Source organism: Pteropus vampyrus, unplaced genomic scaffold (assembly GCF_000151845.1).
Source record: "Pteropus vampyrus isolate Shadow unplaced genomic scaffold, Pvam_2.0 Scaffold48, whole genome shotgun sequence".
NCBI lineage: Eukaryota > Metazoa > Chordata > Mammalia > Chiroptera > Pteropodidae > Pteropus > Pteropus vampyrus.
In genome coordinates, this window is record NW_011888829.1 from 1,900,267 (window position 1) to 1,912,172 (window position 11,906).

The 11,906-nt window shown below is 49.9% G+C and overlaps 1 protein-coding gene across 1 annotated transcript in view; it reads left to right on the top strand.

Annotated features, from left to right (window-relative positions):
• HIPK2 (homeodomain interacting protein kinase 2) overlaps window positions 1-11,724 on the top strand; it is a 135,623-nt gene extending 123,899 nt beyond the window's left edge. Inside the window, exon 16 of the mRNA XM_023530266.1 lies at window positions 3-11,724. Coding sequence (XP_023386034.1) covers window positions 3-330 — 328 coding nt within the window. The 3' untranslated portion in view covers window positions 331-11,724. The remainder of the gene's footprint in view (window positions 1-2) is intronic.
• The last annotated feature ends 182 nt before the right edge of the window (window positions 11,725-11,906 follow it).

The following is an 11,906-nucleotide window of genomic DNA, read 5'->3' on the forward strand; positions in this document are numbered from 1 at the left end:
GCCGCCGCCGCCGCCCACCTCCCCACCCAGCCCCACCTCTACACCTACACAGCGCCCGCAGCCCTGGGCTCCACCGGCACTGTGGCCCACCTGGTGGCCTCCCAGGGCTCGGCACGTCACACCGTGCAGCACACTGCCTACCCGGCCAGCATCGTCCACCAGGTGCCCGTGAGCATGGGCCCCAGGGTGCTGCCCTCGCCCACCATCCACCCGAGTCAGTATCCGGCCCAGTTTGCCCACCAGACGTACATCAGCGCCTCGCCAGCCTCCACCGTCTACACTGGATACCCACTGAGCCCCGCCAAGGTCAACCAGTACCCTTACATATAAACACTGGAGGGGGGGCGAGGGGCGTGGCTGCGGGGACGGGGAGAGGAGGAGGGACCTTGGTGGGAGCTGGGCTTTTCATACTGAAGATGCCGCACAGAAACAATGCAAACGGGGCAGGGGAGGGGGCCGGGCAGGGCTGGGACGGGACGCAAACGAAACTTGAACTAGGAAGTGGGAGGACTTAGAGCAGAGAAGAGGACATTTTAAAAATGAAGGGATTCAGGAAGGGGGAATCTATGCTTTTTATTTTAAAAAAGAAAAAGGAAAAAAAAAGAAAACGTCGGTAACAACAAAAAAAAACACAGTTCATGAACCCATTCTGCACCAAACGGGGAAGGAGAAGAAGAATGTGATGGAAGATTCTGGAAGTGGGGGGCCCCAGTTTTTGAAGAACTTTATGAACTTTTCAAAAGATTATTTTCATATGGCAGCAAGTGACATTTAAGAATTTGCTGTCAGGGGACACCTGCTATGGAAATCCAATAGATTTTTAATTATTGAACATGAGAATTAGGGATTTTTCCAGAACTCTAAAGGGTCAGCAGCCCTCTGGAAGTTCAGGCCATGACCTGGGGAGGCTGATATTTGGGGGTTGGTCTGGGGTGGGCAAAGCCCAGTTCTGGCTCACTTGAGACCGACAGGGGGTGGCCAGGCTGAAGGAAGACCGCCTCCCCCCAGGAGAGGGCACATTTTCTCTTTCTGAGCACTCTGGATAAATCCCTAAGCAATGTTACTCCTCAGATGTCATTAATAATGTGTGTTGCAAACTTTAGGGTTTTTTTTTTTCTTTTCTGAAGATTTATTTTCTCTTCGAATCAGTCCCTAGTCACATAGCGTAGGGCAGCAGTCGCCGACACCCTAGTGGAATGTAGCACTCTACACCCTTGTTTTCTGCTTTGTGTTCAACTCCAATGATACCAATAGACTATTCCTCAGTGTAATTGCACAAAAAAAAAAAAAAAGCGATATAACATAGGCATGTAACCAATGCGGTGGTCCAGGCGTGTGAGCGTGAGCGAGCGTGAGCGAGCACGTGTGGGTGTGAGCGCGGCCGCCGCCCTTCCCGTGTGTCCCCGGGCACGCGGCCGTCCCGGCCCCCCGCGGTCTCGACCTGACATCATTCCGTCCTAGTGCCTTACCGACGACAGACGCGCGAGGGTTCACGTCCGCGGAGCTGACGGAGGCGAGTCAGAGCATCGCACCTCGTCTTTTCTGCTGTTGCAACGTTTTACTCTGGTCTTTCCTTTTTTTCTTTCTTTTTTTTTTTTTAATTTTAATTTTATTTCAATACCGGTTGTCGTTCTCGGGCTGTTTACTAGCAGAGGGGTGTCAGGGCACTGGCAGGGCTGGGAGAGCCCGCCGAAGTTGAGAGGTGATGGTGTTCGTTGACTTTTATATGGAGACAGAGCAAAAAAGACTTGCCACCCCACGCCCTCACCCCACCCTGCCCCAAGTCCTACCCGTGCGGCCGGCTCTGCCATTGGTGGGACCGGAGGTCCCCTCTGTTTTTCCCAGACAGCTGCCTCCTTCCCAATGTGGCAGGGATGGAGGAGAGGAGGCCACCTTTAGCCTCCAGGCCCGGCGCACCCTTCCCGTCGCCGTCTGCGGGCTGGAGCGAGGGTCCGGGCCGCCGCCCAAGTTCTCAGATGCCCCGCCGTCTCCTCTGGCTGCCCGGCTGTGTTTCGCTCTGTCTCGCCAGACACGCCCGTCTGTAAACAGCCGTCACTCCGTTCGCTGCTGAGTCTTCCCTCATGTGACCCAGGTCTCCCCACGACAGACGGTTTTGCTTTTCGAGGGCTCTGGCGGGCGGAAGGTGGGCGGGACATTTACGAGGGTGACCAGGGGTCTCACACTGCACCTTGGAAAACACTCCCGCTGCCCGTTATGTTTCCAAAGAAATGAGCCCTTCGCCCCCTTGCACCTTTGATACGTTCTGGAAGTTTCCTCAGGCTTCGAACCTGCTGGGGATGGGGTTCACAGCAAGTTACGCTTACACACGTGAACGGTGGGAGACTGTCTGACCACAGACAGGCCTTCAAAAGGTGGTGGTCCTGCTTGTCTGATGCTCGATGCTGGGTTCCTAACTGACCGCAAAGCCAAGTGTCCAAGGTGCAACGAGGGGTCCCCAGTGTCGGCAGTCCACCCCCATCCTCCGCCTCCCTTCCTCACTCTGCAGCCCCCCTTAACGATCTACTGTGAAAGGTGTTTTTATAGTGGTATCTGACCTAATTCAATGAGGAAGCCAAACCGTTTCCTTAGCTCTTAGCTGTGAAATGTGAAATAACTCTGGAAATGTCCCTTCCCCAACCATAAGTTCTACTTACCTTACAAAAAAATCGATCCCCAAACTGGAACCAGCTTAATCCAGGCCTTAGGCTGGAAGGAAGGACACCGTGACCCACTAAAGGCGGGGCACACCTGGGCACACCTGGGCACACCTGGGCACCCGCAGGACGAGACGCTCCTCCTGCAGCCACGATCCGTGGTCTCTCTCCGGAAGTGGGCGAGGGCCATCGTTCTGACTGCGGGAACGTGGCCGGGTCAGAGAGGGCGGGGGAGCCAGGTCTGCAGGACACGGGAGCCAGAGCCCCCCTGAGCCACCCCAGCCTGGACAGCCCCCGACCCCAGCCCCGCCGTTCCGCAGCAGGTGGCAGCAGAGCCCAGCAGGTCCCCCGCCCAGTTCCGCAGGTCTCGGCTGCGGCCCAGCCTGCATTTGCCTTACTGGGTAGCATCCCGGATCCCCTTGCACAGTTCACTTCCAGCCCTTTCTACATCTGATTTTTTACGGGAAGAGACAACACAGCCTTCCATTTTAAAGAAAATGATTTCGTCTACTAAGTTGAAAGTCTGACTCTTTCACCTGACATTTTTTCCTTTTCTTCCAGATCAGGAATGAAAGTTCCGTGCTGCTCATAAAGATAATATTATTGTACTAATTATTTTGGTTATTGCCATTGTAATTATTATCATTGTTATCATCATGTTGATATTTTAGTTGGGGTTTGAAATGCACACTTATTCCATGTATCTTTGTGTTTTCTCTTTAATATTTAAACTTATTATATCTGTGAGTATGTGAGTAGACAGGAGGGACATACAGATGTCCAGTTTTGTCAGACAGAAAAAAAAAAAAGAAGGAAAGACCAGGAATTAGGAAAATTCTGTCACCTCTGTTCCACAAAGAGCTGTCAAAAAGATTCACCACAGAACAGAAGTTTGGAGGCCTTTTCCTGTACAGGCCAGATCAGGCCCTTGACAACACGGTCCCCATCAGTATTGTACGTTTCTAGACTCGAGTCCTGGGAGGAGATCTGAGGAAGCATCTCATGGGCTGAACCCCCCGGCCGTGGCTTTCTCTCTTGCTTCCTGTGCTCTCCTTGCTTCTGAAATCTGCCAGCTAGATCCGTGGCCTGCCTCACATCTGCTATTTACCTGTAAAGCAAAAAACAAACAAACAAAAAACCCCTCTGCCCAGCGCTTGCCCAGCGCTGACCCAGCCCCTTTCCCAGACGCCCTCTCTTTCCCCGTCGGGGCCGCAGGGCCGTGGCCGAGGCGGTTGGCCCTTCCTTGAAGCCACCGGGTGTAATGAGCCGACGTGAGGGCGCCAGGCGGGTGCCGCCTCCCCCTGGGAAACTTAGGCCTTGCTTCTCCCCTCGCTAACCGCACTGCCTGCTCCCCCCGCGTACCCCCCGCGTACCCCACCGTGCGTCTTCTCGGCATGCAGCTCTAGGGACGTGTTTGGGAGTCCGAGAAAGAAAGATGGGGGGATGGTAGGAGGCCAGAGGACATTGACAAAGCCCAGAGGCCCCTCAGACACTGCGCCCCCCCCCTCGAAATCACTGGCCAGCCTGGGGCACAGCGGGGCCTCGTGGCCGTCCCCACTGTCCCCAGCGGCACCCCTTGTGCACTGCACTGTGTGTGGTGGGCTTTTTAAATCAGTTCGAGGTGTCCATACGGCACCCACCAGACCCAGAAGCTACAGGCCCGGTGAGGAAAGGGTTGAAATGAGCAGCTTTGCTCACAGAGCGAGGCGTCCGGCAGTGTCCAGTCCCACAGACGCTCAGCAAACATTAGTGCACACACCCCACCCCCGGTCCCCACCCGCCTTCCTCTTACCGCCCCAAGCACAGGGCTGTGGCACCGGAAGCCCCCAGGGGGAGAGGCCGGCCTCTGCGTGTGCTCGTTTGACTCGCTGGGACCTCCCATCCCATCCCCCGACCCCGTAGGATGAATAAAAGGCTGCCCTTCCCTAGGACCAAGCTCTCCAGTAGAGGGATGCGAACCTAGTCCTTTTATAGACCCCAGGTGACCTAGAGCAGCATCTGTTCTTTAATCGGCTCTTTCCTCTGCTGAAGAAACACCGTTAGAGGAAGAGGGAAAGAGGTAAAAAAAAAAAAAAAAAAAAATAGAAGCAGCAGGCCCAGGAGAACCGTGCAGTTGGAGCCTGGGAACCACAGGTCCATGGGCTTCTGCTCAGCGGGTCCTTGCTGACCCATGTGGGTGTTTGCGCCCGTGTCTCTGCGCTCAGGGCCTCTTTCATGACGTTTTAGCTGTTTCCAAGGGGAGGGGCGAGCAGGCGGCCAGAGGTGGGAGGCTGAGGCTTGACGCCAGTTACTGCTGTGAAGTGGAGTATGTGGCTGATGGGATTCAGAAGGAAACGAAGGCGTGGGGCAAACCGACGGTTGTCTCTGAACTGGACTTGCATTCTGGCCTTCCTGGCGGCTGAGTGGCTTGCAGGCTGTGGGAGCCAGCTGGCCTTGTCCTCTTCACCCTGGAACACTCAACCCGCCCAGACACCAGATTGTTGGATGTAAGGAAGGGAAGGTGAGGTTAGCACCAATGCTCACGGGCTAATTTCCCTCGACCAGACCTCGGGAATTGCAAACACTCATTTTTGAACAAGCTTGCGGTGGAGGATTTGGGTCGTGAGTGTGCGTGAGTGGAGCAGACTTTCTTGGAAACGGGAGGAAGGAGATGAGGAGGCTTAAGGAGCCGTTGCTGAAGGGCTGTGGTTGATGACAGAGCCGCACCCCCGGGCTGGCCCCAGCTGTCATCCCAGATTCTCTGTCTGATCCTGGGGCTCCGGTGGGTTGTGGGGCTCTTGCTGGCCTGCCCAGTTACTGCTAGGACAGGAAACAGAAGAAAATAACCAGGCACCCACAAGTAGCAGAGAGAATTCAACAGAGAGGGAAGGATTCCTTCCGCAAGCTTAGCCCGGGACCTCACAACGCCAGCGTCAGCAAGTTTGCCACCAAACATTCCAGCCCTGGTGACTTCTCGCCCTGTCTGTGTTTTTTCTTGCTGGTGTGTCGTACAGATTTCAGATGAGGAACCCTCAAAAGTGAGCAGGCCAGAGATGTCTGTACCAAATCGGAAAGGAAGGTAGAACTGTCCCTTTCTTTAGCCAAAGAACCCTTCTCAAAGACACCTCCAAATATGGACAAAATGGCATTCCTCTCTTTCCTTTCTGGGCAATAATGACATCGTGAGTGATCAATTCCATTTGTCTTTCTCTTTCCTCTTTATCTCGACTTCTGGTTTTTTTGGGGGGGTTGGTTTGGTTTGGTTTTTTGCATTTATTTCAAAACTGTACTTATCTTTCAAGAGAAGTGGAGACTGGTCACACTAACACTGCTGCTATCAGACTTGGAGGCACCGCACAAATCCGTGAGCTTAGCCAACCTCGTGTTCCCCCGTGTGGGACCAAAGCTGACCTTCTGCCGGGAAGTTCGGCTGCGTTGGGGCGAGATGCACGCTGGGGCTGGGCTCGGGGCGTCAGTACTTTCCCACTTCGAATCTGCACAGACCAGACTCTGTGAAATCTCGGTTGGGCTACTAGAGAATCGAAGATGGTGAAATGACATTTAAATGCAATAGAAACCTTTCAGCGGCTTTGGTGCCGCTGCTCGGTAGAGTAACCCAACGCAGCAGAGGCTTCTCACATTCTTGCAGCTTCCAGAAGCTCAGGAGAGCCAGATCCAGGCGATCCCTGCTCCTCAGACTCCGTGGGTGTTTTCAAAGAGGGGACCTCCAGCAGGGCACACTTTCTCAGAATACCAGTAGCAGAGGGATCGACTCCCACGGGCCTTTGAGAGCATCCAATCTCAGACCCTGCGCTAGGACGTTACGTTGACTGTCTCTTATGTGTCAAGACTCACAATGTCCCTAGTAAGTGATAGCCAGCATTCGTTGAATGTTTTCAATCTGCCGGGCGCCACGCCAAGCCCTGTGCCAGGGCAGCCTCACAGTCACCCCATTTGCAACACCCCCACTTCCTGACGAGGAAGCTGACACTCTTAAAAGTAGCATGTGTATAAGGAAAGAGAGTACAACGGTGGTCCAAAATCTCCACATTTCTAGTGACGTTTTTGTTAATGAGGCCTTTCTTTACTGAGATATGATTTTGTTTCTCTTTTTTAATTAACAGCAACGCACGGCCTCTTATTTCTGAAGAACCGTGTAATGATATTCCCATCGACTGTGTGCCAAACACTGTGCTAAAAATTGCTCACTGGCGATCTCGTTTAATTTACTCTTCATCATAACCCTATGAAATCAGCAATATCAGTCTCTACAGACGAGGCAGCTGGCACGGAGGGCTGGGAACCCACCCAGGGTCAGACGGCTAGTCAGGGGGCCAGGCTTTCAACCTGGGCCTGCCCAGAACCGAGCTCGCAGCCGTAGCCTCGGCTTCTCCTGTGTGTAAGTGCAGAGAAGGGCCCCAAAGGGACGAAGGGACGTCGCCCCGCGCCATCCCTGCCCGCGCGTGGAACGCAGTAGGTCTGCTTGGAGAGCGCATCCTGAGTTGGATGCACGCAGAAGGGGCGGCATTAGTTTGACTCTGAGAGAAAATCGTAGGAGAGTTTCTTGCGCTTCGTGGTAGAATTCATTTTAGATTCCAGTGGACCAGCTAGCTTTAGTAGTGCTGCTACAACAGACTCCTCGGAGAGTGAAGAAAAAAAACTGTTCTTTGCTTCTTTAAAAAAAAAATAATTTTTTTCTTGCTTATAGTTAATTCTAGAAAGGCAATACTAAAGGTATATATTTTTTTCAAAATGCTATTTTTTACTGCACTGATTAAATATGACAACTCCGGTCTCTGTAATCGATCCGCTGTTCAGCTCTGGGTAGAACCAGATGCGGGATTCACACCAAATTTGTAAATACCGTGTGTGGGTCTGTCTGGTGTCCAGGAACTTTTTCCTTTGTGTAAAAAAAAAAGAAGAAGAAGAAGAAGAAAGAAGAAGAAGGGGAAAGACAAGATGACTTTTAGAAAGGGAAACAAAAGTAATTTTTCTCTGAGATAGCCTTCTCGAAGAAATGGGAAGCAACGGTTGTATAAACCGAGGAAAACCAGCCGACCCCGAGGACGTAGGAAGGTGAGTCTCTTGCCCAAGTAAGAGATTAATAGTAATACAGAAGCATTTTTATCTCGGTTGAAAGGTGACAGGATTTAGAAATGCTTTAGAACTTTTTTAATTTTTTAGAAAAACTCTTTATTTGCTATGAAACATCTCGGTTGTTTGGGGTGGGTTTTTCGGTTCCTTTTTTATTTTAAAAACGTCTTTATTGCCTGGCTCTAGGCTTGTTTGCCTAAATTCTTAGGTAGTTTACACAAGTTCTAGGGTCTTCTAGAACTTTAACTCCATTGGAAGCAAACCCAACTAATCAGAATTTGAGATCCTGGTTGGTTTCCGTAGGTGTTCTAGAATTCCGACAGAACTCCTAAAGATTTTTTTTAAAGAAGGTTTTAGATACATTATCTTACACAAACTGTGACCTAATGGCAATAATTACCTCAAATGTGGGCATTCATCCTGGTTTTAGCCTTTTTTGAAATCATGTAGCCAGCTCGATCGTGGGGTCTAACAGACTGAACTCTGTGTGGGCTGAAAATGATTAATGCACACACCCCGGTCTTTGTTGCTTAAGTAAATTCTGAAATCGCTGATCCTTACAACAAAAATTAAACCAAGGAAGAGGGTATTCTTGCGTGTTGTAATCCAGTGTGATATCCCAATGCACACGTCAAGTATATATGTTTTTAGCTACTGTAAAATGCTGTTAGCCTTCTAAGATATCAAGAGAATCACATTTTCAGTGCGTGAACTGAATAATTGACTGTGGATACTTAAGCATATTTCTGGCTACATTTTATAGTTAAAGTGTTTTATAGTTTACATTTAAACTGGTACTTTTTAACAAAAATTTCTGTTTATAACTGACATCTTCAAACCCCAGTGATGGCTTCTTTAGTTGGAGGCCACTTCCCCCCAAGGCAGGTGTGTTCTACCCACTGCGTTGTGTCGTGTAGCCCAACACGAGCATTTCCCTCCGTGTCATGGTCTCCACGTGAAAGTGAGAGAATGTGGAAGGGTTTCCAGGTGATGTCTGCAGCCTGGGCCAGATGCGAAGCCCTTGGGCCACGTTGTATCAACACTTGTCTTCAAGGCCGTCTCTTTGATAGCTTGTAAGAGGCAGAGAGAACAGATACCTGGTTCGTCGATTTTGTCTTATTTTGAATGTTTAACTTATTGATTGATCCACTGACTTCCGATCACTAGGCAGTAGGAGACACTGGGATTCAGGTGGCCCGAGGGTACAGCCGCTGTTTCTGGGCCCCCTGGCGATGTTTAGGTCGGTGTTTTGCAGGGGAGAGTCACACACCCCTATACCCACAGTCACTGGTTGTGTTTCAATATATCTGCTGTCATTTATTCTTTTTCTCCTTTAAAACAAAATAAATGCAAAAGGATGTTTACTTTCTACTCTGTGTCAAACTTGGATTTGAAGCCTAGGTCAGTGGGACTGGGGCGTAGCGGGGTGGGGGACCTTGATTCCTAGAGGTCGTAAATGTGGCTGACTGAGCAGGAGGAGGGGGGCTGGGGAACCGAGGCAGTGGGGGGCCACTGAGACCCGTCAGAGCCAAGCTCGTACTTGTAAAGGCAAGAGAGACACTTGGGAGCGAGGGCCCCGGTGTCCTGCGGGAACGGACTGGACGATGCAGGTTCCTCTAGAGTTTGGGCTCCATTTTTGGTTTCTGTTGTGAGGAGAGTCTGCTGTGATCTTATCCCTTTAGCAGATAAGACCTTGAAAACTGCAAAACACCTGGGCCCAGGGACCTGTTTGTGTGGCGGGTTTTTTGTTTTGTTTTGTTTTGTTTTAATGCATTTGCTTTTTTCCTGTGAACTCTGTTGATAGTATGTTTTTATTACAGTTTTTTGTTAGAAGTATTACTGTAAAATATTTTTCCTCTTGTCCCCCTCCTAATTATACTCCCGCTTTCCTCTCGTTGGTTCTCCTCTTTGCTTTTAACTAACCAAATAAATTTCCTGTCACTGTCTTTGGGGCTTAACAATATTTTTTAAAAAGGAGATATAAACATTGGCTTTAAAAAAAAAGTAAATATACCGTATCTGAAAAAGGGCTTGGCCATCGTTCTCGTTCCCTTTCGGCCGGTCCCCACACGAATCCCCCCCCCATAGCTGCCGCCGCCTCTTTGTGTTGGGCCACTATCCCCAAGGCCACCTCGGCCTCTGCCCCGCTGTCCCCACAGCCCGACACCCAGGCACCCAGGATTCCCAGGAAGCTCTCGAGAGCCAGGAAGAAGGGCCCACTTGGCCTTGTGAGTGGTGGTCTTGCCTCCCTGTGCGATATCTTCGCCTGCTTGGTTAAAGGGGCAATTGACATTATTATTGTTGTTATTATTGTTGTTAATTTTAATAGTTTGGCTCAGGTTATATAAGGCAGAACTTGGGAAGTGAGAAGTGACTTGACCATGCCCATCCTTTGTAGCTTCCTGTGACTTCTGAATGGAACCTAAAGCATCCCCCGCCCCACTCACCCCTGCTCCCTTCCAGGCGAACATCCCCGTTGGCGCCGCCTCCACGTCACGTGGTTCCCCCCCACCCTCTCCCTCCCCTCACTTACATGACTGCTCACTTAAACTTTCTTCCGTGGCTTTTCCAGGGCACAATCACTTCGGCCCCCAAAGCATCTCCTCACCCTCTGTGTGCGTATCTGTTTAACCAAATGAAGTAGACCAGGAAGTCACACTTTGGGGCAGCAGACTTTCTAGTTTAGTAGAGTCACTGTATAGATATAGATGTTGATATATATGTTTGTGTATATATATATCAAACCAAATTGCGGATAGGAGAAGTATAGCTTTACGGATGAGAAGGAAGAGGAGCTTTTGGAAGTCAGAGTCAGCGTCTGGCATACTAGACGGGGCCGCAGATGGCCCCAGGCTGCACGTTCCGGACCCAGGCCTGAGGCGTGGCGCCAGCCCCTAGGTGGGTGGCCCCCGAAGGCGGCCGCCACTCCCTGTGGGTCGCCAGCATCAAGGGCATAGATGAGTGGGGGAGGCCATAAGTCAGAATGACTGGAATTTTCCATCCCGTTTTGCTTTGACCACATGTATTGAGCTGCCGCCTCTGATGGTATATCACGTTTCCAAAAATGGCATCCATCAGGATGGAAAGAGAACCGATCTGTAGAAATGTTTACCTTTCAACTGCCCCTGAATTTAGGACACTCTGGATAGAAAGACTCACTCCCCAGAATGAGAACAGGGAAGAGGAGGCCTGGTGATGCTCGGTCACCCGTCCAAGGGACACGGCCCCCTCCCCAAGGTCATCTCGTCTCGATCTTTCTCCACCAGGTCATCTCAGCTCGATAACCCTGTGAAAGCCCCGGTCTGTTGCGTTCCTTCACTGTACGGTTTCTGTAATAAAAAGTGTTCATCCACGTTAACCTTTGTGAAAATTATTGCGTGCAACAGTATTTTCTCGTGTACCTCTTTTTCCTACGTGAATCGTCCCTCCTTTCTTCTTTATTTATAAATGTCTACTTTTTTTTTTTAAAGACAAACCAATGTGTTGTAGACCTCTATGTAACCTACTCCTTAGTCTCATATTATAGGTATGTTATAAGAATGGATATTTTACTTGGCTTTAGAATGTTTTACAAGAAAAATAATTCTTAAACTGATCAAGTCCTTGCTACTAAAATGCTTGTGTTTTTCATCATGACGTCGTGTGCTTCTAAATTAATAATCATTTTCGTTGTAGAAAAATGGAGTGAATTTATATTAGTCTTGGAAACTAATAATAGCATTGTAAATTTATGAGATGATTTTAACAGAAAAAAATTATAGAAGAATATAGTTATTTTAATTGTAATATTACTAACTGTAGGGTGAGAGGGGGTCCTGTCGTGGTGAACTATGTTATAGCTTGTTACTCACAGTTTCTTTTTGATCATTTTTTCGGTCTCTGAGGTGAAACGAGTTATTAATTACAATTTGTAAACTCACATATGCATATTGTATATGTGTAGAAATGTAATCACACTTTGTCTTGGAATTACATTAAACTGTTTGGAATCACTGTACACCCGGCCCGGCACACTTATTTATTCTAGAACCAGACCAGTTACAAGACTAAAGAGGCTGTTGCACGTGACAGCTTCAGGAATCACTTAATACATCCGGACACGTTCGGAACCCACGACTGCGTTGAGAATGTGCCAGGGTCACCGTGCGTGGCCGGGAGAGGGAGCCTTGAGGTCCTTTC